Source organism: Dermacentor variabilis, chromosome 11 (assembly GCF_050947875.1).
Source record: "Dermacentor variabilis isolate Ectoservices chromosome 11, ASM5094787v1, whole genome shotgun sequence".
Lineage (NCBI taxonomy): Eukaryota > Metazoa > Arthropoda > Arachnida > Ixodida > Ixodidae > Dermacentor > Dermacentor variabilis.
The window spans coordinates 81,982,224-82,008,638 of NC_134578.1; the positions used below are offsets into that span (position 1 = coordinate 81,982,224).

At 45.8% G+C, this 26,415-nt stretch overlaps 1 protein-coding gene across 2 annotated transcripts in view; it reads right to left on the bottom strand.

The window, feature by feature from the left end:
* Positions 1-26,415, bottom strand: part of LOC142563728 (uncharacterized) — a 92,425-nt gene that overhangs the window by 44,704 nt on the left and 21,306 nt on the right. The window contains exons 10-18 of one of the 2 annotated variants that reach the window (XM_075674325.1): positions 26,199-26,342; positions 23,611-23,766; positions 22,004-22,263; positions 18,355-18,529; positions 17,006-17,188; positions 15,106-15,564; positions 11,300-11,452; positions 5,765-6,018; positions 5,024-5,145 (exon numbers count right to left, since the gene is read on the bottom strand). In XM_075674325.1, the coding sequence (XP_075530440.1) occupies positions 5,024-5,145; positions 5,765-6,018; positions 11,300-11,452; positions 15,106-15,564; positions 17,006-17,188; positions 18,355-18,529; positions 22,004-22,263; positions 23,611-23,766; positions 26,199-26,342 (1,906 nt within the window). Of the gene's footprint in view, positions 1-5,023; positions 5,146-5,764; positions 6,019-11,299; positions 11,453-15,105; positions 15,565-17,005; positions 17,189-18,354; positions 18,530-22,003; positions 22,264-23,610; positions 23,767-26,198; positions 26,346-26,415 lie in introns of both variants that reach the window. The other variant, XM_075674324.1, reaches the window with a different exon arrangement.

The window sequence follows — 26,415 nt, forward strand, 5'->3', positions numbered from 1 at the left end:
AGCGGCATCGCCACCAGCTCGATTCTGCTTCTGTTTTCTGTTGCCTGCTTCAAACACTATGTAACAGGAAACGAAAATGCACATCTTGGGTCGCTTGGCCTCACCAGCGTGAACACATCGGCATTGCCTGCCACAACGATTCTAGCCGAGCAGGCACGTCAAAACTTCTTGTCAAAATGCCCTGCTCAAAGAGGCTGCCAATTCAAGGAGCGCAAATGTAAGCATGCCGAAGCCGCAAAAGTGACAATGAGAATCTTGGGCCACAAGGGCCTTCACTAAGCTTAGCACGCGACATTGGCGTCTCGTGCTGCAACGATTCACGTGACGCTTTGCATTACGTAGACATCAACTACAGTAGAGTCCGGCAAATATTTTCGCGACTTCAGGTGGTACATTTTCCTGGTATGCTTCTCTTCTTCGAAACATATCAACGAGGTTCTACTATATTTCACTACCAGAAGCCGCACCCTGCACAGCCTTCTCAACTTCATTTATTCCTCTTAACTAGAGCATTGCCTACTTCCATTTACTCTGTAATCGACACTGCTCTCTTTCACTCTTTATATTGTGCCTATCATTTTCCTTTCCATTGCTCGCTGCACTGCATTTAGCTTCTTCCAAGCTTGTCTTATTAAACTCCAAGTTCCTGCACCATACGTTAGTACTGGTAGAATGCAATTATATTTTTCTTTACAAGGATAACGCTAAGACGCCAGTGATGATTTGCCCGCTACATGTGCTCGCCACATGATGCCCGCCACATGTGCTCCAAGACGCTTTTATTCTTCTGGAAGCTTCCTTCTCATGATGCGGGTACCACGTTAACTAAATGGCATAAAGAAACAGTAATCCCTCATTATAGCAAAGTCAGCTGGATGGCAAAAAAAATGTGCTATAAGCGGTATTTCGATATACGCGGCTGCTCATGAATAGCTAAAGCAGTCGGGCTTTAATTACGCCATAAGTGCGAGGAAGTCAAAGTACAATGTATTCAGTGAAGCTAAACTTTATTCAGGTGCAAGAAAAGGCACTGAGCTTTGGCTGTTTCAAGTTCTTACCGGGCACGAGCCACCCCACTCTAATTTGACCAAGCTTTGCACGAGGCCATGGTCGCCGCGCATGCATTCAACCTTATTTTGCAGTAGGCATAGGTACTCCAGTGTCTGCACCATAGTTGGCAATTCACATGGATCTTCGTCCGCCTGCTCTTCATCCTCGTTGGGGCCACCAACAGCATCAATTATCTCTGCATTATCTCTGTCGCTGGGGCGACCATGGGAGCAGCGCCGCCAGCCAACGCAAATGTCTCTAAGTCGCCTTCTTGGCCAGCAATTTTATGAACAGCCTCATACAGATCGCTGCAAGTCCGGTCATCGTCACCGCCTTTTTCCACTTCTTTTATCAGCAGAACTTCCTGCTCCAAAGTCACTCTCACCCGGAGACTGATGGAGCCATTCATCACTGTAGACCAAGAAAGCACACGCGAAGCACGCCTAAGGAAGCATTCCGAATAACACACAATCACATGGCCTGCAGCATGGATCCAAACATACGTGCCGTTAGTGCCAAAGTGACTGAACGTGGCGGGCGATGCAGAAGGCAGAAGCTTCAAAATGTCGTCAGGGCATCTCGCTTTCCTTGTCAGTGCGGGCTGGTGATGGCGGCGGTTGCAATGGTGGGCTTGGCATTGGCTTCACGTGCAAAAGAAAGGCAATCTACCGTATTTATTCGAATCTAGACTGATAGTTTTTTTCAAATAATCATATTCCAAACGCTCGGGTTGGCTTAGATTCGAGGATTTTAAAAAACGTGCCAGTTTTCCATTGAAACTGCTAAATATGGTGCATAGCTAGCGCCATCTAGAAAAGTCAGCATCGCAGCCGCTGCTAGCCGTGCCAGTAGCCAACCGTACACAAGTGAGGTCCCCATTTTGACCTGTGTCGTGTCGGCCGTATTGGTGTGCGGCGTGGTGTTATCGCGATGGCACCAAGCAGGAGATGCCACTACAGTGCCGCTTTCAAGCGAAAAGTTGTGATAGCCGCAGAGGCATCGTAGAACCTTCAAGGCGGGCAGGACTTCGGCATCAATGAGAAAAACATCCGTCGTTGGAGGAGACGACGACAGCAGCTTTTTGCGTGCACCGCAACGAGGATGGCATTTAGTGGACCAAAGAAAGACCGTCACCACGAAGTGGAGACAGTTTTGGCCGACTTTGTTCGGACGCAGAGAGCAGCTGCCCTTACAGTGACAACAGAAGTGCTCCAAGAGAAAGCTAGGGAACTTTCGAGGGAGCGAGGCCTAACGCAAAAGGATTTCAAAGCCAGCCGGGGCTGGCTTCAGAAATTTGTGAAGTGCTTTGGCTTCAGCCTCCGATGTCACACTTCAGTCACCCAGAAGCTGCCAAGCGATTTCGAAGAAAAGCTGATAGCTTTTCAGTGCTACGTGCTGCAAAAGAGAGAAGCGGCAGGCTACAACTTTGGGCAAATCGGCAACGCCGATTAGATGGCTGTGTATTTTGAAATGCCAGTGGAATGCCACCATGAATGAAAAGTGTGTCAAGGATGTGAAGGTGCGCTCTGCGGGCTACGAGAAGCATCGCGCAACTATGATGCTGTGCTGCACAGCTGATGGACATAAACTCCCTCCTTATATGATATTTAATAGGAAGACACTGCCTGCTCGAGAAACTTTCCCAAGAAATGTCACTGTGTGGGCAAATGAGAACGAGTGGGTGACGGGTGCGATGGTGGAAGAGTGGTTAAGATTGTGTGGCGACGGCGTCCAGGAGCCCTTTTGACAAAGCACTCGCTCCTTGTCGTCAACTCTTACCGTAGACACTTGACCGACAACGTGAAGGCTGCGCTCGCCCAAGCGAACACGGACGTCGTCGTCATACCGAGCGGCATGACGGGCCAGTTGCAGCCACTTGATGTCTGCATCAACAAACCTTTCAAGGATCGTCTGTGGAAATATTACACGGACTGGTTGACTGACGAAGACCCCATGTTAACGGCAACGGGCCACATCAAACATGCATCGCCATCGCAGCTGGCAGGCTGGGTAGCTGCAGCCTGGGACAACATCCCAGGTACTTTGATCATGCGCACCTTTAATAAGTGCAGCATACCTAATGCGCTTGACGGTACCAAAGATAGTGCACTGTTTGAAGGTGACAGTGACAAGGAACACAGCGACAGCGACGTTGAATGAGCTCTGCACATTCAGATTCAATAAATGCTGTTTGCATTTTGTGAATGCTGACCTCGCTTTTTTGTTCAGCCTACATTCGAGGTAATATTGTTTTTTGGGGGGGGGGGGCTTCGAACTTTAGGGGGTCGGCTTAGAATCGGGGTCGGCCTAGGTTCAAGTATATACGATAAGTTGTGGAGACTAAGAAGCAGGAACTGCGGAAGGGCACCCGTTGGTGGAAGATTGTGCTCGGGAAAGCAGGGAGGAAGGGGGCAGCTTTGGAGGAACAGCGACGTCGAAACTGGCAGCAAGGAGGCGAGGAATTAACATGAAGGCAAGCGAGAGGAGTGACTGGCGTTCAAACGGCTTGCAGACTGGAGAGTCAATGAGGACGGGAAGGCAGTGGCCGCTTTTATGGGGGGTGCACTGGTCCCGGAAGACTATGAGAGTATCACACTGGAAAGCGCCGCAAATGCCATGGCTCGAGTCTGAGGTTGTGTTTGTTGTGCTCAAAAAACGATTACCCACTCATTGAGGATACGCAACGTGATCGTGAAAACTGAACGGTTTTGCAGTAGGGGGCTTTGCATGATCACTGGGCAACTTTTCCCGAGGTGCGCAACCGTGAAGTTTGCGAAACGATAGCTTTTCGGAACACCATTTTTGAAGACACTGTGCTGATTCTACAGTTTGAGTGTCGGTGTTTGCGCACCGTTGCGTTTTCACCATTGACAAATGTCTAGGAACAAAATTCAATGACCCTACCACGCACTTAGACTGTTTGCTTAAAGTTGGATGGCGCGAATCTAGCATGACTGGCTCGAGAAAATCGCCAGGGAAACACCAGCTTGCGCTGACTGGCCAAGCTGACAGCCTGACTCGCCACTGGCGACGCTCTGACTTTTTGTGTTTTCGTCAACTTATCGGTCGATTTGCACTGTCAAAAGTGCAACTAAGCTAGGGGTGCTGTTTTATTGTGATGCAGGCTAATTATGGCGATCGACAAGCAAATTTCTAGACTGGCTTCCCTAAAGTCGTCTTCCAGTTTGTTAATGGAGCTCCTTGCGTTGAACATGGTACTTATAATCGGAGAGACACTCCTTTTGTGCTTTTCGGCACGTTTCAGCGCCAGAAGTCCTCTTTAGAGTGGTCAAACTTGGCTCATCGAGTGCCCCCCATGGAATGCTACGGCGCAAGTCTGCCCGCGGTCTTTTGGCCACTTTTCGACAACCAAGAGACCATGCTTTTCCGACATCGCAAAGCGTCAGGAAAACTTTATTTTCGTGCGGATTCTATCACAGGGGACACCAGCAATGCGAATATGACCGACATTAATGGTTCGGGCCCTCTGCCCCATGGAATTTGACAGCTTCCATCCGCTCCGCAGTAAACAGCTGGGAGCACTGGGCACTCGCGTGGTACCCGTTACTAGGTGGTCATCGGTCGTGGGTTTGGTACTTTTGTGGCCCGTTGTGTACCTGCATGAGACTAATCCATCGGCGCTATTAATTTGACACTGCATGCGTAAAAGGTTGCCGCCACTCGACCCACTCGCCACTTCGCTCTAAGCGGGTCAAGCTCCTCATGCGCTTTGAGTAATATGGCTTAAAAATGCACGCGTTTGGGTTGAGACCGGAAGAAATTTTGAATAAAGCGATATTTTGAGTAAAGCGATCTTGTTACAATGAGGGATTACTGTATGTATTCTGGGGCAGCTTCTATTATAGGCTGACCACAACTCGCTAATCCTTGCTCTCCAGCCAGGCACCACGGTTGTATCAAGCAGAAATTGCAATTGCAAAGCATGATACAGCAGGATCGTGGGGACACCTACCGGCCTTCTGCTTCCACTGCTGAGCAGAATCGGATGGCGAGGTGTTCAGAAGCACCGGTGAGTACAGAGCCAAGTCCATGAGGATTTCATCAGGGGTGCACATGTAGTCTTTCCTATGCTGCCTGTAAATGCAACACACTGCAGGTGAGGCAAAGCTGCAAGTCTCAGTTTACACTCAGCCTCAGCTTACACAGAAGTGCTTGCCCACTCCATTCATTAAAGCCAAACTGGTGCGACAACCAGGTCTCTGCAAGGCGGCATTCACAACACCAACACAACACATCGATCAGAGCGTAGTTTGTTGGGTTTTTCTTCTTTTTTCTTTCGTTATCATTTGCTTTTCTTGCAACTAATACATTATGCTATCTACTGTTATGCTGCCAACAATTTTACAATTCTGTTGTAGTTACTAACCGAGGGTCCCGCTTTCAGTATCATTACTTTGGGACCCTCATCTGTATATTACATTTATGTACCTATGTTTTGCATATGAATAAACTTCAACTACAACTTCAACTTTAACCAGTACTGACAACATTAAACCATTGCATCTGATACTAAAACAGCTTCATTATATCCGACATTCGTTACAAACATACACCTGACCACTATACACCTGACCACACCTGAGCCAAAATCATATTTATTTCCTCGGATCCGATAATTTGTTATATCTGTGTTAACTATACCGAGGTTTGACTGTGATTGTCCGAACGACAAACAATAAGTGACCACTCGTACCCCCCGCATCGCTCATCGTAGCACGTTCCGTTGAGCTCGTAACGGCAGAGGTGGGAGCGACAGTGCATTTTGTGCGCGTAGGAGGTGCTGTCGAGCGATTGGCCCGGCTGCTTCATGTAGTTTGGGTTGAGCCGGTAGCCCCGGAAGCACAGGAGTGGGCTTGTGTACGGCACCGAAACATTTACGGGGTGTTGCACCGACGTAGACGTCATGGCGGTGTCTTTTGGTTGCCGAAGCAGGCACAGTTCCAATTTCTGCACGAGACCATGGGAAATAGTGAAAAAAAAAAAAAGAAATCGCATACAGAACAGTTGACACTGTAGTTACCCAAAAGCTACCTGTGCATTACAATCAAATAAAAAACAATTAAGAAAAGAACGAATCTTCACAAGAAAAGCAGAATATCAACTTAATGCAATGCACAGTAAATTGCGAAAATTGAATGCGTGCTACTTCTTTTCTTGTAATATTAGAGTGCACGTTAGACTAAGGCAACAATATTTTGTCCGAACCGATGAGAACCAGATGCACATTAAATTTGGTTGCGCATTAAAATTGAGGGAATACAGTACCTTTACTCGAATGACCACAGCTGTCAGAACTAAATTAGCAGAACTTGAATAAAATATGGCTCAAAAGAGAATTGTGACCCACCAGAGTGCAGTGATGCTACTGGCCCATGCCATTCGGAGCAGCTTTCGGAGCAACCAAAAACATGTTTTGGAGAAGTGAACTGGAATTTCGGAGCAGGAGTAATTGAAGTGGTTGCAAACTCCCCATATTTATGAAGTCCTCTAAAGTTCAGGTACCAGTAATCTTGAAAAATCATATGCCAGCTACACAAACATTTCCTTCCATAGGTCATTTATGTGCTTTGGCAGACAGTTTTTGCTAACAAGTATACGTGGCAAACAAAAATATTTTTTTTATTTGACGAATCATGGTGCACACGTTTTAATTCAGAACTTCAGTGATCAATTCCAAGACAACTTCATTTTCTTTGATTCTCCAAGAGCGCTTCCGTTTCGAAATATTCATAATCAAATCTGACACTCAGTAATTTAATTTTGTAAGTAAGCAAGTAAGTAAGTAAAGTAAGTAAGTAAGTAAGTAAGTAAGTAAGTAAGTAAGTAAGTAAGTAAGTAAGTAAGTCTATGCAGTCGAACCTTGATATATCCAACAGCGCGGCGATCACGAAACAGCTTGATATAGCCAGAGTTCGATATATTAAATGATGTAAAAAAATGCGTCAAAAACTCGTACTATTCAATCAATGAACCAATTGTGGCGCAGTAAATACTCACTTGAAGCTTCACACAAAGCATTTATTTCTTTGTCTGAAAGTACTGCTGCAGCGCAGCCTGCTCCTTATTGATAGCCGCTTGCTTAACCATGTTGTCCTCAACATAGTCTAAACGATCCACAAGCGATATGCCGGTGCCTTCTATTACACCGCAGTAGCGGCGTAGACGGGCCAAAGCAGCTACAGCCTCAGCTGAAGTCGGGAGAGGGGAAACCTCAGAGCTTGCAGGATCAACCTCGGCAGCGCCTTCACTTGGCCGCTACTTCCGCTGCGATCTCCCCATGTCCCGCCAATCGCGTCATTTTGAAACACTCTCAATAGCGAAGTACGCAGTGGCATCTGCAAAGGCATCTATGAGTGAGCCCAGTGAGCGTGCGCTGTCGCGTGTCTTTGTGGATGCAAACCGCCATTCGTCGCAGTGCGCGGCAGGCACAGAGCACGGCGCTGAGGAGGAATCAGTGCGTCAAATGCAATGCGTCGTTGACGTCGAACTAGCCAAGCTGCCACGTGCATTCGCTGCTATGTTCAAATGGCGCGTAGCAATTGGGAACGCCCATTACACTACCGCTATCTTAAGAGGGTGTTGCAGGAAAGCTTGGCGCCTGTCAACAGAGTGCACGTGATCTGGGATGGCGTGGTCCGATATATCCATTTTATGTCCGACGCCGTTTGAAATAAGCAATTAAAACTGCATGAGATTTTTCAGGTGTTATAGAAAGCGTTTGATAACGCAATCATTTGAAATATCAGTGTTTAATATATCGAGGTTTGACTGCACTCGGGCCCCCTGCTCCAAATTTAGGTAGCTTATTGTGGGGGAATGTCACCCAGAGCTGCTAACAGCTCTGAAAGGATTCTAGGCTAGTGTGCTAAATAATCACCTACGTCACATGGTGAGTTCGTCTTTGTGCCGAGACTTTCACCTCTGAATGCGAAAAATGAGCATACCGAGTGCCAAACTTCATCGTAAAAACTGTCGCCGACCATTTTTTAAATTTTTTTGCAGAAAAACGTCCAAATAACCAGGCAGTTCAAAAAGATTAACTTTAGCAGTCAAATAATTTTGTTACTTTTTCCAACGACAGCGGTATGAAAGATTTACTGAATGCCATAGTGCTGTGCTTCAGTGATACTGTAAAACCTCTTTCATACGTTCTGTGAAAAAAAAAATGAGAAAAAGCATACTAACCGAGAAAACGTATGATCAGAAGTCACTCAAAAAGATTGAGACTCAGCTGTAGTTGAGCTACGCATTGCACAAATTGTTGCAGCACGAGACACCGAGCTGCTGGGGCTCGAGCAGACCTAGACGCGCGAGGTCGGTTTTACGTCTTCGGCAAGCTTATGCTTGCACTCCTGCAATTCGGCCTGGGTGCTGACCAGAGATGCTTTAACAGACTGTGACAGGAGATATAAATGAAATCGAGCTGGTGGGCAACACCAGAATACGATGCTGCCAGAGAAATACATGATGCTCCCTTTTTGCAGCAGGGAAGGGTGGCACGATTGGGTTATGGCCTATTATCCCTTTGAGGGTCAATGACGTAAATATACGGTGCTGCGAACAAGTGCAAAAATGCTAGATGCCGTATATTTACGGCGCCGTCTGTACGTTTAAAAAGCACGCCAATTTCCTAACTTTTTCTTTTCTGTCATGTGCTGCCACTATGTGGGAATACAGGGAATTTATTTCGCTCGCCTCCCTCTCTCGGTTTTCGTTGCACAGTTTGTTTGAGCGTTAGTTCACTCCCGCACGTCTATATACTACCGCTCGCGCATTGGCGCTAGCGTGGGGGGGAGGCAGTTTAGATTCTGTTTTGTGGACAGTTTCGGCTTCTTTCGCTTGCAAAACTGATGGCTATCTTGTTACTAATCGCTCAAAAAGTGACCGCCTCTTTCTTGCTCGTTTAGTGCTCACAGGGGTGCGCATAAGAAGGATGCCGTCGTGCATGCGCTTCAGTTGCTTTTTTTTTTTTGACACTCGCGAAAATGAATTGCCTCTGATTGGCGATAAGATGAAGATTAGCTGGTTTGTCACACATTGTGCGTTTTTGACGGGCACACAACCACACAGTTTTCTTGAGTGCACATACCTACGCAGTTCGATTACGCTATGGATGTACATATTAGATATTAGTGTAACAGCAAGAATATTTGAGTCTTGCGAAATATTCTCGTGTGCGCATTTTCAAGGCCTTGAATTATGTGTATAAAAATGCACTAAATTTTTAATTCTTACAAGTTTATTTTCTTTTCTATTGTTGTTATTCATGAATGAAGAGCGCATATATACCAACGAAAAATATTTTTTTCTTCCTTTAAGGTCACCATAGAAAAATTGCAGTAAATTTTTATAGAAAGAAGTCCCTAAGAAGAATTCAAATTTGCAATAAAAAAATCTGCCCTGGGAGGTCGCATATGGCGAAAAAAATCGACCCGCTAAGAGTTAAAAGCATGCAGTACGCTTCCAACGACACTAGGGCCAACGCACTGTGAAACAGATAAGCAAAGATGCTTATCACAGTAGGGTTGGTGGCGACAGCTGCGAACTCGGTGTGCAACAACCCGGAAGATTTGCTCGTACCAGAATGAGAAACCAGTGTGTTTACACACAATACGGGCTGGCGAGTATTGCCGGGAAGATACTCTAGGGTCAGCTGCTCTTCTTGATTACACGCACCTCACGCCTTTTTGTTTACGTGGGATGTAATGGCCAGAAAACGTATCACACGATCACAGTTTGGCGATCTACTGAACGTTGGTGTCAAAAGATTGCGTTTTCCAGAAGCGTATGAACTGGTAAAAAATAAGAGTAACTGTATTGGGTCATGTTTTGTGTTCTCGATCATGACCGTTGGTGTTGGGAAGTGGTACGTAATGTGATCGTATTAATGAGGTGCTACCATATACCATCTATTTCAAATACCGCGATGGTCGAGACCGCAGAGGGATTTGACTTTCGCTCGGCGCCCAGCTCGATGTGCATCGTGTGCCGTTGCAAAGTGCAGAGAGAGTCAACACCTGATTTTTCGGACTCCATAGGGGCCATGAGAACGTCCGAAAAATTAGGCAGTCTGAGAAAATGAATGCATGCCTTTTATTGCCCCCAAGGGCTCAAGTTGCCACAGGCACGTCTAAAATAGCAATGAAGTCCTGCCAGTACACTTTAGGTGTATCGGTGTTCGTACTGTGACAGGAGACAGCGGGTGCACTCGTGTACATTTAAGGAATACATCCTGTGCACCGTGACAATTACCCCTGCCCACTGTTGGTATGCTTCACCGTAATACCTCACGTATGCTTCATTGTGTAACACTGCTGCATTGAGGCGAAGCTCACTTTCATAAACCGGCTCTATGCAACGCATCATGCTTTCCGTGCTTCGAAGCCATTGGTGGGGATTAGAAAGGTGTAGTCGGTGCCATTGCAGACAGCGGCAAATTCTTGCAATGGAAAACAGGGCACCCAATAGTAGGAAGCTCAGTAGCAAATGTCAAATCAGGTAGGCCTAGCGTGGCTTCATGGTTTTGGATTCTCTAGCGTTGCCATGGTGGCACCTGCCAGTGGATTGACGTCCAAGATAATAAAATGTGGTTGCTTCGATAATGCCGTTTCGGACCTGCGGTCAGGACAAAAAGTCCGGAAAATGGCAAAGGGTATTGCGTCCGAAATTTGATGCATTCTTATACACTTACTCTATGAGGTACGTGGTGCGATGCGTACGAGGTACGTGGCGTGATGCCTTCGTGGCGTGCGATGGCATCCGAATTATTCGGCATGTCCGAAAAATCAGTCATTGACTGTATGCGTGCGTGACCTTTGACTGTGTATGCTGTCGGATTAGGCTCTGATGTGCGAATTCAGTATGTAGATTTCTGCCTACATGCGAGGTTTCTGAAGATGAAAGCACCTCGGAATGCAGCACTCTGAAAGAACCAGGTGAATGTGCTTCCAGCGCTCGATTTCGACCAGGTGAATGTAAAGCACGCTGGCAAGCACTCTGGAGGACTTGGAATTGAACAGCTGAATGTGCCATGAGATGCATGCATTGTGTTGCGAGGTTTTGGATTCTCATGGCTGCCTCACTGTGGAAGCCACTAGTTCAAGCCTATTGTGAAGGAGTACTTCAAGTAAAGAGCAGTTAGCTACTGTTTGCGAAGGGCAGCTGGCTTTTTTTTTTTGTGTGTGTGTGTGTGGTAGTGTGTACATGCTGCACTATAGAGATACCTGACCTTTAGGGCGTCCTTCTGCGGTAACGAGAACTCTGATGAAGAGAGTCCAATGGTGGGATGCCTTGTCTGCAACTGCTTCTCGCAGTGTTCCAGGAACATGGCTTCCATGGCAGTTCGGTGTTTGCATAATGCTGGCTCATTACTGGCCTCACTCTGCAAACGGCAAGGTATCGCCACCGTGAGACACACGAGAATCATGGCAGCATCGCGGCAGGCAATGCCTGTTTTGCACAAGCACAACACACACGTATTAAATAAATTCAGTCAATTTGTCATTCCAGAAAATAGATGTATACTCGGTGAGAATCTGAGAACCTCATACAAGTACTGCTCACAAAACTGCACCAGTACAACTGCTCTGTGCTTCCACACCTCACAGATGCTTATGCTAAAGGGATACTGACATGGCATTTTCGACTATCCATTTTTTTTTGCCATAGATATAAGCTGGCAGACCTCAATGCCTTTAAAAAATAGTGACAAGCCTCAGAGCACTGCAAATAATTTCATATAGTAGCTTTTATACAGCCAATTCCGGTCTCGTTTCCGGGCAGGATACTGAATTGTGATGTCCCGACACAGTATGTGCCTCGTATGGGACCAGCATATGGCGGCAGTGGCCCCTTTCCACACTCAACATGCTTGACTGCAATATTTCGCATATGCTTCACCGCATAACACGGCTCTATTGCGGCGAAGTTGACAAGGAACCGGTGACTATGCAACACAAATAAAGACCCTGCAGACCCCAAAATTAATGCAGCCCTGTCCTAGGCGGACATGGCCCGATGTGCGTGGTTACCAGGTTTTAACCAATGCACATTTTTTGAGGTGCTTTGCGAACTGCTCTGTGTATGATTTCTCCCAATGTTTGTGCAGTGCCTGGATTGTGCAACTTCTGTCGCTTATTGCAACGTGCAAGAGGAAATTTCCCTCTGCACCGCTAAATTTATGCAAATGTCTTGTTCAAATGGAAGACATGGGAACATTGCGGGATAGTGACGTATCAAATGCAACAGAGTACATGTGAGCGAATGGGATTCAGGGAGGGATTGTGAAAAAGCAGCCAGGAAAACGCAACGGCGAGGGACATATCAATTGGGTTCTGCCGCACTATGCTGCAGCCTGTAGAATTACTTCAAAAGCCGACACAAATGGCAGAAAAACTGAGAGAGGTTGCTACAGTTTCGATAAGAAAGCAGAAATCCGACTTGTTAACACGTTGTGGCAACTGCCACAGGGCCGGCGGAAACATGGTCCTGAATTTGCATTCAGTAAATGCTTTGTTGTGTTTCAAATGAAACGCATGAGTTGGCAATGTCACCCATGACAAAGAAGACTGAGTGTGTGGCAATATGGCTTTGGTGAGGAATTATCTGTGTGTCAACACCAAGCAAAAGGTCCACTTCCTTTTAAACGTTCTTGCGACGAGTGCGATGCAAAGTACAGCCAAACCCGACTATATCAAACTTGCTTACATAGAATTATCCTGCATATCGAACAGTTTCTAAACACGGTATAGGTACAATGAGAATATATTGCAAAAATTACATTACATCGAACAAAAGTAGCAGCGACTCCCGACATACCGGGTGTTTCAGCGAACACTTTCAAATTTATTTTTTTAAGTTGCCTGTGGCAGATAGCCCAATTCTAGACTGTGAGCTGGTCTATTCCAAGAGGCGCACATTACTTGCATACAAAATTTAAATGCATACTTGACTAATTAACAAAAGCTCACTGATTAAGTTTTGACTAATTACCTTGTGGTTCATATTGCAATTTACAAATTCTAGACAGGGAGTTTGCAAGGCAGATCCACTTGGAATGAATTCTCAGCATGACACCAGTTTCGAGATATTAATTCCCAAACTTTGTGGTGAAATGCATTGGTGTTCCTGTTACTTTTGTGCTTCAATGCATAAAACAATGTTTTGTTAAGAAAGTAAGTGCAACAACAGTGCATTTTTATAGCGTGCTTGACAGCGCTTATCTCGTAAACGGTGTCATCCACACAATTATTTTCAGATGAACCTGCCTTGCAGTCCCACCCGCTAGAATTTGTAGATTTTAATATGTGCCATAAGTTAACTACTCGGAAATTTAACTAGTGAATTTTCGGTAATTAGTCGATCATGAATTAAATTTTTTCATGTAAGTAATGTTTATGTAAGTAAATTAGACCAGCTCGTAGACTAAAATTGCACTGTCTGCCACAGACAATTCCTTAAAAATGTTGAAAGTGTTTGCTGAAATGTCTTGGATGTCAAATGGTGAAAAAGTGTCCCCGGAAGTTGGCTTTCCCTTGCCTCAGCTGGGAAGCCTGCCGACACACTCCAAAAAAGCTTTAGCCCGGCGGCGCATGGGCAGCTCTATCCATATGCTCTCCCTACCGTGACTGCACTGTGTCGGGCGAGCCATCAACAACCCCCTGCAAAAAGTGGTCCGGGCCAACCCGCAGTGCTTGCTCAGACAGCCAATCACGAGGCTCTTGTACTCTCATTGTGCAATTGCAAGTTGTATCGCTGCTTCTCTCACTCATTGTGTTTGAAGCTGCTTCAGACATGGCAGCTGCCGCGTGCCCTGCGACGAAATTCTGATGAGTGCAACGAAGCTATTGCCGGTGTTGCCAAGGTTTGGGGCGAGTTGTAAGCATTTCCGGAAGCCATTGACGGATCAACGGTCGATGTGTTTGCGAGTGCGGATGATGGTGTCGTGACCACGGGAGAGCCTGTGCTTTTACGACGTCCAATTCTTGAGCAGGCTTATATCGAATTATGCCCTATATCGAACCGATAGGCATTTGTTTTGCGTGTTTGATATAACCGGGTTGAACTGTAGTGAGTGGACATTAGACAAACAGAGACAGATAATGTTTTTGTCACAGTGAACGTTTAGCAATGCGGCCTTCATAACAACAGTGGCAAAGTGGTCATAGAGACCAAACTGGCATTTCCACTGGCTCCCAACACCTGGCAAGGCAGTCTGAGGCTGTGGCCGAGGCAATCGTAAAATTTCGTACAGGAAATGAGAGAACCTCATCTAAAATACTGACGGAGCTCTCCATGAATGTAGGATTGGAAGATATTAATGTGTTAGTGCATTAAATAAAGCAATTTTGCTTGTTGCACAAGCTTAGAAAGGCTGCTTAGCGTTTTCTGCTTTCTGTTTTTTTTTTCCTCGATCAGTGTGCAACCGACTGCAGAGATTTTCTCAGCTCCTGCTAGCGCAATTTTGATAATTTTTTTTTATATAGAAGCTGAATGGGTTTGGTGATTGCAATGAACCTACCAGATATTGCATGATACAGCTATAAATTTCTTTTTTCTAACAATTACCTCAATAAAAGTATTTATGATGCCTGCTTTATGAGCATCAACATCAAATGGTCAACTTTTTTCTAAGAAAGCTAGAATGGCAAAACTGCTATTCCTGCATTCCTTGATATGTGAAAATTACAATGATGTACAGTTTAATAAGGACTGTGCAATGTATATTCTAATTTTTCTTAAAAGGGTGAAAAAAATTTTTTTTCATGAAGTATAATAAAAAAGTGGCATGAAACATTAAACGTAGTTTTTAAGATAAACACATAAAGCTACACAATAATTTGATGTTTTCATTATTGTAGCCCACATAACTTTCTTTTATTTCTGAGGCCCTCTAGCCCCTAACATTTGCTTTTAGGGTCCCTTCTAATAAAGTTATCTGGACCGGCATCACTCAAATTTCAACGAAGACAACTAGCAACGAAGCATATCAAACAGAAAATCTTGTGGCATTAGCTATGTGTACACCAGACTTACATTGCTTCCAACGGTGATGGTGACTGTCACCGTCGGGACAGTTGTTTCTGCACCAACCACAGCCTGGCCTTGGCCAGCAGTCCTTGCCAAGGCCACTGGTGCAACCTTCCCGGCGGCCTTCGTCACCACTACTTTCCTCGACGCGGCTGCTCTCGCAGGCGACAGAACCGGCGACTCTGGCCTTGACGACGACGTCGCAGGTGCTGACACAGCCTTTGATGGTGCTTCGGAAGTTGCGACCGGTGTGGTCGTCGTGGCGACTGCCATCACCGGGGTGGTCGTGGAAGACTTGGCGAGCGAGCTCTGTTTCAGCTCCTGCAGGCGCAGCCGCATTTCTGCCTCAAGCTTCTGCAGACGGATCTTCTCGGCGAGAAGAGCCGCACTGGTCCGCTTCGTCAGAGCGGGCCCTGCTGCTTTGTCTGCAGAGTCCGGGCCCGTGATCCGAGCTCGTTTTGGAGTCTGGAATTGCCAGAAAGGGGAGGATAGCTAGTGTAAGGAATGGCCATTTGCTTCTGCACCAACAGTGTACTTTTCCACCGTCTCCCGAAGGAAGCACCAAAACAGTCAGAGAGAATTTTAACTGAGTGTTTACGATCTGCTCCACCCAGACCAGCATATCCTGGCAGTACTAGACGTATTTCACCATGTTATCAGTGCATGTTCGGCAACCCTAACAGCGCCGTGACGACGACAGTCCTTGCCATTTTCCTGCTGTACTTGGGTTCAAAACAATATTGTGCGGAATGCCCAGGGCAATGCCACTGGGTAACTTTTACAGTGAATTTTAGGGGGAAGCCCTGTCAATGCTAGCCCTGCTCTAGAATTCTCTTATTTCTAATTCCCTGCCTTTTGATCTTGACAGCTAAGTGGGTGTTTGCCAAGGTTCAAACAAGGCTTCTTAATACAGAACCCTTGAGCCCACTATGGACCACAAGTACCGGCAAGCTTTGCGGCAAAGCTAAAGTAACGACACTCATCACGCAGTCCTATTGGCAAACGACCATATAGTGAACATGGAGGGCCTCTTCGATTATTCATCCCTGACAGACCCAAACTGCCCGACGCGGTGCTTTCAGCCAATGAGAGGCTTATGCAGCGTATCGGACGGTCCAAGACTGTCAGGGATCGATAACTGGAGAATCTCAGTAATACATGCGTGCACAATGCACACATCAGCAGCAAAACGCAGAATGCCGGCCTCACTCGGCTTCCAAACAGGTTCAGCAGAGCGTAATGAGAGTGTTGACTTTTCTGTCGCATTGCAGCCAAGCTCGAGACTGCGGGAGACGCACACCTATCAAGTATGCAGCATCAATGCAGTTCTCTGCAGTGCCCGAACGGGTGAAGAGCGTGCAGAGCGGACTGTAACAACGCTGAGCTAAAACTGCCTAGTAAGGCAATTTTAGTTTAGTTTTTATGTTGCCTATATAATCAACTGAATGTACATTTACATATAAAAGAATTGTCTGTGAGCCTTTATGCGTTATGTCAGCAATAATCGATGGAAGAATACTGACTGCATGAAGTGTGCTGTAGAACTACTGAAGCAACATATAATAGAGTACAGCACCTCCTGAAGTGCTACAAGAAATGCAGGTGAAATGAATGGATCTAGAAGGTGAAATGTGCACATAACCTAAAACCGAACTTGCAGCATCCAAGAGGCTTAATGCCCCTTAAGAATACTGCGTCAACTTCAGAGCTTAGTTTGCCACCGCACAACCTTTGAAATACTATTTTCACCAGTTTCCACCTTCCAAAAACCCTTCGACAAGGCTTACAGCAAGACGTGCTGCATTGAAAAATGCAGCACGCCTCATTTGAGGTGAAGTGCCCAATTCACAGGAAGGCTCTACACAATTCTACAACGCAGGAAGTCAAACCAAATGACGAAGCGTACCTGCTGCAGAGAGGAGATCGAGATTTTCCGCTTTGCCGTGGGTGCGGCCCCAGGGGCGCCCTCGGGTGTCACGGGGAGCTGGTACTTGTCACCGTACACGATCTTCCCGTGCACGTTACACTGGCTCTCCAGCTTCCCAATGTGGCCTTTCCGTTTGTCGATGGCCATCTGCAGTGCCTGAAGCTGCAAGAACAGGAGCACCAGCTCAACACATAAAGGCTGTCCCACAGGTCGACCTTGGGTCATTAAACTTCTTTCACTGAAAGCATCGACGGCAAAGGAAGTGTGTTTCAGATCATCTCAACATCTCTCTCCTTCTACTACTGCACGAGTTTCACCAAAATGTGCTTCCCAAAAGGGGCAGGATACAGACATTAGTCTTGCCCAGGCAGTTATTGTTTCTACAGACCCTTTGCTTCCTCGGATGACACACACCGGACGCACGTGCCAGTGTTCCAGATGCTAAGGTCACTGACAGCATGAATAGCTTGAGAGTAAATAAACATTTGCTTCCTGCTCCTGGTCCTTCGGGACGTCAACAGGCACCTACATAGGACCTCGGTAATGAATGCAAGCTCAGTTAATTAGAAATACCGGATAACTTGTAGAATTTCCATATCCCAAAATGTTCCCATAATTTCAATTGGTTAATTTGCACACCTGGCTGCCATTTCCAGCAGTAACAAGACTCCCGATCACCCTCCTCTCTCTCTCTCTCCCCCCGCCCTTGCATGCGCTTGATCACTTTACCGCAAGCTCACTCGCCTCCCCCCTTTCTTGCTCGTTACCCCCCTTTTCAGCTTAACCTCGCACACTTTCATTCGCACCTAAAGCATACCGCGCGAGGCACAATAGGACTTTATCGCACTTGGACTTTATACGGAACATGACGCTGCTTCAGTCACGCGTTGTGCGATTCGAGAGCTGTGTTCGCAAACCGCCACATGTAATTAATCCATTTGACCATCTGTGTTGGCTGAAGTTTACATTTATTGTCTTGGTACTTTCCTTCGCGGCAGCAGTGAAATTTCGTTACGTCTAAATCGTGAAACCATACTTTCATTTATATTGAGGGTCAAAATACATGCTGTTTTATGAACAAGAAGTTACAAAAAGTGAAACACTTCGCTATATCGAGGATTTCATTACACTGAAGTTTGTTATATCGAGGTTAACTAGGCTTCAAAACTGTCACACAACACCTAGATTTTTTTCTTTCCACCATGGCGATAAGCCACACGTCGAGACTTCTTTGAACTGACTGAAATATCCAGATATTCGAGCTTTAATCGTCGCAAGGCTCCCGTGAACGACACATTCGGTGGCCAGAGAACAACCCTCCCACATACCTGGATGTTGGCCTTGCGTATATCCAAGCCGTGCCCAGCCATCAGGCGCTCCAGGGTTGCCAGTTGCTCTCGCAGCCGCTGAATCCGGACATGGGTGCCGCGCACGGCAGATTTCTTGGTCAGCACCTCGGCCTTCAGGGCGTCCATGCGCTTGCCCTCGAGGCGCAGGGCTTTCCTGCAAAACCCAGCGAGACAGCCACCTTCTGCATCGTGATGTTTCGACACACTAAACATGTGGGATACGAGACCAAAACTGACTGTAGGAAAGCTATTATAATAAATTATCAGCATACTCTGGTGCTTGCCAGTACATTCTTCTAGTGTTTGGAGGTCCCAAACATTTTTTAAGAGGGGACATTGCTATTGAAATAAAGTTCATAATTCTTTTCCACCAATTTAATGAGACTTTCCAGTATTATTAAGATTTCTGTGCCGATTTCAAATATGTAACTCTTTTTCCAATAGGCCATTTAGTTCTGAAGATAAATGAAATTCACTGTTCATAATTTGCAGAAACAATAGAAAAATAACTGCACTACAAAAATTCATACTACATGCCTAAGTACTAGAAAACATAAGGAAGACAATAGTAGGAATACTTTTTTGATATAACAAATATTACTAATTCTATAGCAATTCAATATTCACTGTTCCAAATGTGGGTACCCTGCTGTCTGATCTAAAGTGGAATTGAAAAATTTTAAAGCATAGATTCCAAAATCTGTTCCTACCATAGTGTGCTTTGCACACGCAGCTACGAGCCATAACAAAAGTTACGGCTCTACCTGGCTTGAAGGCAGAGATATCGCTGTCGCAAACCAGCACAAAGTCAAAAATTAGTGTTTTGAGAAAACAAGAAAAAAAGAAATATATTCATTTCTAATCAAAAGTGCCGAGAAATTTTGCAATATTTTGTGGTGAAAGTGGCTAAAAGCCACAAAGAATGTAGTCATTCTGACTACGGCCACCCAAATACGGCAGAATCATCGTTTAGTGCCATTTGCAGATTCCCGGTGGCTTGCATCGCGCGTGCGGCAAGAACACTCGCAACGAACGGGTCGCTCTTCTGGTTGCCATTTAAGCGGGGCGAACTCCACACCGACGCGACATCACCAGAGCATGTGCACGCGATAACAACCTTGATGGCGAGGCCATGTTCTCATTCACTTTTGCCTAATGTAGGACTATTGCCGAACGCCTTGCACTTGACAAATGACATCAACGCATTCGCAGAGTTCGAACTGACGATAGCAAAGCCTGCCTCGGCGTTGACTGGTGTGGCCGCAACATCGTCGTCACGAGTGAGGGAAATCCTAACTTCGGCTTTGTTGCTGGCATCAAAGCAAGAACCTGAAGTTTTTTTGCGGCATTCATCTCCCGTGATAGCAAATCTGCACGCTGCAAAATTGCAGTGTCACCCCGAACGTGGCCGCTGCCCATAACACTTTCACTCGTTGGTGAGCTGGCTAGGCCTACTTCGGCATCACTTGCGGTTGGTAGTGGACTATTCTCGATGTTTTCCAAAGGAATGGAATGCTTTTGAAAGTTATAAGCTAGTCGCTTCTTCTTGTCGAACTTGTGCCTCGTGGCGAACTTCCCCGGCGGATTGGATATCGTTGCACATTTGTCACAAATCTACAACACGGGCCGTCGTGTCAGCTGCGCAGTGGAGCAGACAACAGGAACCACGCACAGCCAACCACAACACGCGTTTCTGGTCACATGCGCTAGTAGATGAATGGAATTGCGCGCCTGGACTTCTTTCTATCTGGATGCCAATGTCACCGGCAAGCTGGCTGAGTCCCTTTTGGCGGCAAATTGAAGAAGACAGGCTCCTCTTTTCAACGAGACCAAGATGGCTGCGATCGCGCACACAGGGAAAGAGCCACGCACCGCGATAATAAGGGTTGTTTTTGCACAGAATACAGCTCACAGTGATATTATAAATTGATATTATAGCAAAATACTCTTCTGCGAGATGGGAAACTTATTGAATTAAACTAATATTAAGTTGTAGGCATTCTAAATGTCATTTTGAAAAAGAATTGATTTTTTCGCCTCAAACAGCCATGTCCCCCCTTAAATGTAAAGAAGAAAAAAATGAAAAGGCGAAAATTACGGGTGTGCAAATAATACAATCTTTTAGTACAAATCGAATATGAATACTCAGCATCGAATATTAAAGTGACTACTGAATAATGATATGCACATACACTTATTAGCAAATTGGTTTATTTTAACATGTTGAAGCATTGCAATTGCATTCTCATTGGAAAAAAAAATTAAACCAGTATGATTTTATACTAAATGATTGCGTATCTGGCTTATGTTAGCTTTGGAAAACTGAGTAATTTCCGCTAGTTGTCTGTTCTCGCCAACCTGTGTCGCATTTTACTGCATCAATTTCCCGTAATCTCGGAGGCATTTGACCCTCCGTCACTCCCCGCATTTACTGTCAAGCAACAGGCTCAGGATTGGAGGTGGAACCTGCAAAACCGTGCACCCTCGCTGTTCGCAAGCCTGTGCCCCTTGCTTCTAAATGGCTGTCTTTCCTGCATAGCTTAGACGTAAAGTGGCTTAGCATGTGTAACAGACGAAATTTCGCCGGCAGCATAATATTATCGCGAAATTCCACACAAGATCAGACGCAATTTCTTAGATTAGATGGAAATAAATGTTAAGAATCATTTTTGCTCCTGTACAGCAAGCAATATATTCGATTTGTTTCAAATATTCATATCCAATTAAGTATCTGAAAATTTTTGAATATCTAGTTTTCAAACCGAATACGAATACGGTCGACTCTCGCTACAACGGACCCTGATAATCCAACAAAAAAATGTCCGTTTTATCCGAGATTCGTAATATCTGAAATGCCTCACTTCCGAAACTTTCGTCGCAATGTATAACAATGTTATAACAATGTTATAAAAAGTCGCAGTATCGCCCGAAAGGTGAAACAGTGATTGCGATAGCAAATTAGTAGACAGCCATGTGAAGTAAGTAGTTTTATCGGCCGTATAGCATTAGCTTACTAAATTAACAAGCACTGTATCACGCGTACAAAGGTAAACATGAACACATCTCGCTCAATGACCGCAGAAATTCGCCGTCATAACGTTGAAGTGAGGAAGCATGGCAGCAACAGCGAGCGAATTGACCTTCGTGCTGTCTCTCGCTTCAACATGAACTAAATGTCGAAAGCACAGCGCATACGAAGCTTCCGGCACTGGGCGCACTTTGTCCAAATCACAGATCACTTTCAAGATGTATCGCCTGTGCAGGTGTGCCGTTAACAGCACACTGGAGCAGAACCCTCTTCCTCACCTCCCCCCGCGTGCCTCCCACACAAAAGACAGTGCGCTTCCACCCCGCTTTCCTTGCTCCCTTGTGTGCGCGATATTGAGCCACGGCAAAAGTTTGTTTTATACGCCCTATTTTGACAAAAAATGCCATTAATTTCGACCGCTGTAGCCGATAGTGCATTGTAACGCGATCCATTAAAAGTGGGCTTCGTTGCATTAATAAAATAGGTACAGCAAACTAAGGTTGAAATATGATCCGCCATATCCGAAAGTCTGTTGTACGCGGGTCAGTTGTAACGAGCGTAGACTGTGCTAGGTTCGCTGTTGAACAGCGGGAAACCCACCGTTCTGTGTGTAGCGTATTCTCCAGAGCCTCGAGTGACCGCTTGGCCGAAGCTTGCTGTTTCAGACGTCGAGCCCGGTTGAGCTGCTGCTGTGTCGCACTGTCCGCCTTGCCTTCACCTATGACCGAGCGCAACTCCCGGCGAGCAATTTCGGCCTTGAGGCGACGGTACTCCAACTGCTGAGCCTGAGACAGCTTCATCACCGAGACAGGTGTGGCGGCTAGCGCCGGAGCCTCTGGCGCAGTTGGCGGGGGCGGAACCTGGAACGAGACACACGGGGAATCAAATCTAGCCCAGAAGAAGGAAGCAAACAACAAAAGTGTTCATTAACTGCTTAATGTGCAAGTGAATTTCGAGAAAGGAAACCGAGGGGCTCAATATTTATCAGTTACAATCATACAGTAAAGCTTGTTAATTTACGACTGCCCAGAGCATGTCATCGTGCCCCTCGTATGATAACCCTAAGGCGCTTGTCACACTTTAGTAAATCTTCCCAGAAGAAAACTCTCCCTTAGAATCGAGTGAACATGATATGTGATGTAGGAGTGTGAGTGGCACGGACGTCTGCACAGGTTAGGCATGGTCACATACATGGCCGCAGGCTCGAAGGCTTGCGACTGACAGAAACCAAACAAAGAATGTGGCTATGCGAACCTCCTGCATGCAAGAGGGTTAGCTGCTGCAGCCACAGCAGCTACGCAGCGGTGTTGTGGTGCAGACACTTTTTTTTTTTTCAGGCTTGATTAGGCATGACAGATAGATGGTAGCCGAATGAAGATTGCGTCTGCTACATCTGGGACTCCAACTAACCTGGACATGCAAAGGACACTTCCTGCTGCTGGTGGCAATTTCGGTTTACCAGAAAAGCAAAAGCTTGTAAACATAAACAAGTAGGTGGTGGCGAAAATGTGGCACTTATGACACATTTCTGGCTCTGCAATCGCTTCCAGCAGGTGCAGGTAGCAAAAGTATGGCCTTTGAGATTAGCTTCCGACAGTTAGAAGAAGCCACTGCTTGGGTGTGGATCTGGAGACCACTTAATAAAGATGATATACAACAATACTTGGAGACTGGTGGAGTTCATATTTACATATTCCTACATATTTGCTCGCACATATATTTTCTGAGAGGCGGTCCCCTTTCAGCTACATGCTCTGGGACTTCCTTCTGTATACTTATGTAAGCGTGAACACCACTTATGAAAGAAATAAAGATACGTGTGCCTTGGTGATGTTTTCAGTATCAGACTCAATATCGTTATGGGGCGATTGTTCCTGTGCATGGAAGCCTGACAAACATGAACTTGTGGCGGACCGGTAATGCGAGCTTCAAGTGTACCACCATTTGTGTCTGCCAGTACATCACCATCTGTAAATAGTTTGCACATTTACGTTCCTGCCATCCTCTTTTCTTCCCGTAAGAATATGTTCTATTTACCTTGCACTTTGCAAACATTCAGATCAGTTCAATGCCAGTTCCATGCTTAAAAAGAAAACGAGGTTGGTACCTCCTTGGAAGCTTATGCCTTGGCAGGCTATGTGGCACAATGGAATAGAGGGTTGGTGGAGGCAGGCAAGGCACAAAGCACACCTTCAAATACCCCTTACCTGAGCCTTCTGACGAGCCTCTTTGAGGAGCTTGTCGAGGCCAAGAGAGAAGCTGTTCTCAATGGCTGGCAAAGGCTCTTCTTCAACTTCGCTCTCTTCATCTTCTTCCTCCGACGTTGTGTCATCCACGCCGAGGTTGATGACCACAGGTTCCGTCTGAAATAAACAAGCAAGCACAGTTTTGTGCGACCCTGGCACCCCAGTGATTCTGGAGCCAGCAAATAGACAACACACTGATCCCACACAGATATCACAGACCGAGACTAAGACGGTTGGCACAACACAACGCCAGAAGTCATACCACAGCATGTGCGCTACATGTCGAGCTTTGCAAACACCAGTGACATGTCATAATGCAACATGCTACACTATAACATATCAGCAATGTAAAGCTATGCCTAGCCAATTATCAGTGAGGCTGATATGCAATCCCATTGACAAGATTTTGCATCTATATGAATGCCAACCTGTGAACTTTCAAATTCGTAAGAACCCCACAGACATGACCCCCGGAGAGATGGAGGGGAGAGGATTTACATTTCTTTTTATTCGCCCTGAGCACGCATCTGTTGCAGGATACATATGCATTTTATTAGCAATGATTTACTTGTACCTTTAGACGGGGTGCAGCACAGACACAAACTTTGAAAAGCAGATTGACAAGCAGCATATTGTTTTGAAATTAACAGTGACTTTTGCGGTGAACTTGCTATTGTCGATTGTGCCTGCTGTAAGAACTTGTCTGAATAAATTCGCTCAAAAGTACCCGAAGGTGGCCAAGTAGTAACCTCTCATTAACTTTCGTGGGTTGAGTCGTAAACTGGTGAGTGAAACTTTCGTGCGAACATAATTTTTCGTCACATTTAACATAGCATTTGTAGAACAAGTGTAAATTCAAACATTTTGCGACATAAACTTTACGAAAAATTCCAAGAAGTTAGCAGGTGATCACCTGGCTATTCAACTCAAGTATGCTGCTTGTTGTATGAGTAGTGAGATTAACTACAAGGAGCTTCTGGCTTCCTTGCACAATGCAAGACTAAGGCATGTAGAATTGTATTTTAATTGTATTTACTATAGCTTAACTGTTTACATGTTCCCTACCCTGAGTATGCTACCATTTTCAGAGTATTATTTATAGAATTTGCTCCTCTTTGTGTATTGCTTTTGTAGGTTTGTTGGAATAATAGGCCTTGTTTGTACTTTCAAAGACCTCCAAGTAGCCATGGGCTACAAGTCCAACGAGGCTGTTTACTCATTCTGCAATCTGGAAATAAGTAAGTTCTATTCAAATTAAACAATGGAAGACAATGTAGGTGTGGCCGTAAGCTGTGGCTTGGTGTACTCTTGGTAGTACAACACGTCAAGAGGTCATTCAGCTTTTACCAAGCACAATGCAACTTCACAGGGCTCAGCCAAAGTGCAGAAAATGCAATATAATTGCATGACATTCAATTGCAGCCGACAGAGAGAAGTATAATGGTGCATCAACTTGGCTACGTCGCTTTTTCAGCAAACCGCACTGCATGTCTCTAGAGCATTGATGTCGCGAGAGCTAACGATGGCAGCGCTCTTTTGCTCTACTGTCGCATGTATTGTGCACCTCTTCCCAACTGCTGACGTGGCACTGAGGATAGGTACTCGCGTACGACACTGCATGCCCGGTTTCAATTCCTCATAGGGGCCAACTTTCTAAACACATTTACGTGGTTGTCGCATTGAGACCAGATGGACGGACCTAAGTGGGGCAGGGTAACCAAAGAAATGACCTCGCACGTTTTATAACTCAGGTTTGCTTTGCAGTATGCTAGCATCCTGGTTAGATGAAATGATAGAGCGACTGGCCAAAATAGTCATTGGTCCCGAGTTCGATCCCCAGACCATGACAAATTGTTCATCAACTGTGAAGCTCCCTTTCTGCGAAACCTGTATCAGTTTTCCTTAGTAGCTTTGCGCTACTCTTGGATGGGTGTCCACATAAGACAGAAGTTCACAGGAAGTATGGAGGCTTGAAGTGATGAACAGTGGTAGTGTGATGTAGTGGACGTCCGTGACTTTACATGTGAAAGTGACCAAGCCATGTTAGTGGCAGCTGCGAAAAGGCGTGGCCAATATAACAATGCCGGATGACAACGAGTGGGACTTCACAACAACTGACAGTTGCCAGCCGGGCTTTATGTAAAATTAAGCTTGTTCATGGTTCAGCCCTTGAATAAATTACAAATAGCAATGAAGATAGGATTCAAACCCGTGTAGAACATAGTGTGACGTGACGATGACCAAGCAATGTCACACCAGATGTCACAAACGTCACACCACGTCACAGGTGGAACAAAGAATGTCACGGAAGCCAGCGTTTCGACAACAGGACTTGTTTTCATCCGGGCAGCAACTGCTTTTCCTAGCAGCGCTTGTAAGTATGTGTAGCTCACTCTATTTCATCTTCAATGGGGGAGGACAGGAAAGTGTCCCGACTGGCGCTCATTTCACTTTGTCTTTAGTCTTAACACACCACAATAGCTGTAAAGTACACTTGTCTCAGCATAAAGCGCCGCAGATCCCAGCTCGCTGTGCATACAGTCACCTACCATTTTTGTTTCAACAAATGTGGCATCTCCAACCTTTGGCACTTGTCTCCCCTTGGGGGTGACAAAGATGGCAGGTGAGGTGGTCTTTGGTGGTACACCATTCGGGGAAGCTGTCCCGTTGGTCTCTCTGGCCTCAACCAGTGGCTGCTGCACCAATGAACAGGGAGGTGCAATGCAGGCATGTTCAGTCTTTGCCCCAGACGTAGGCTTCCACCAA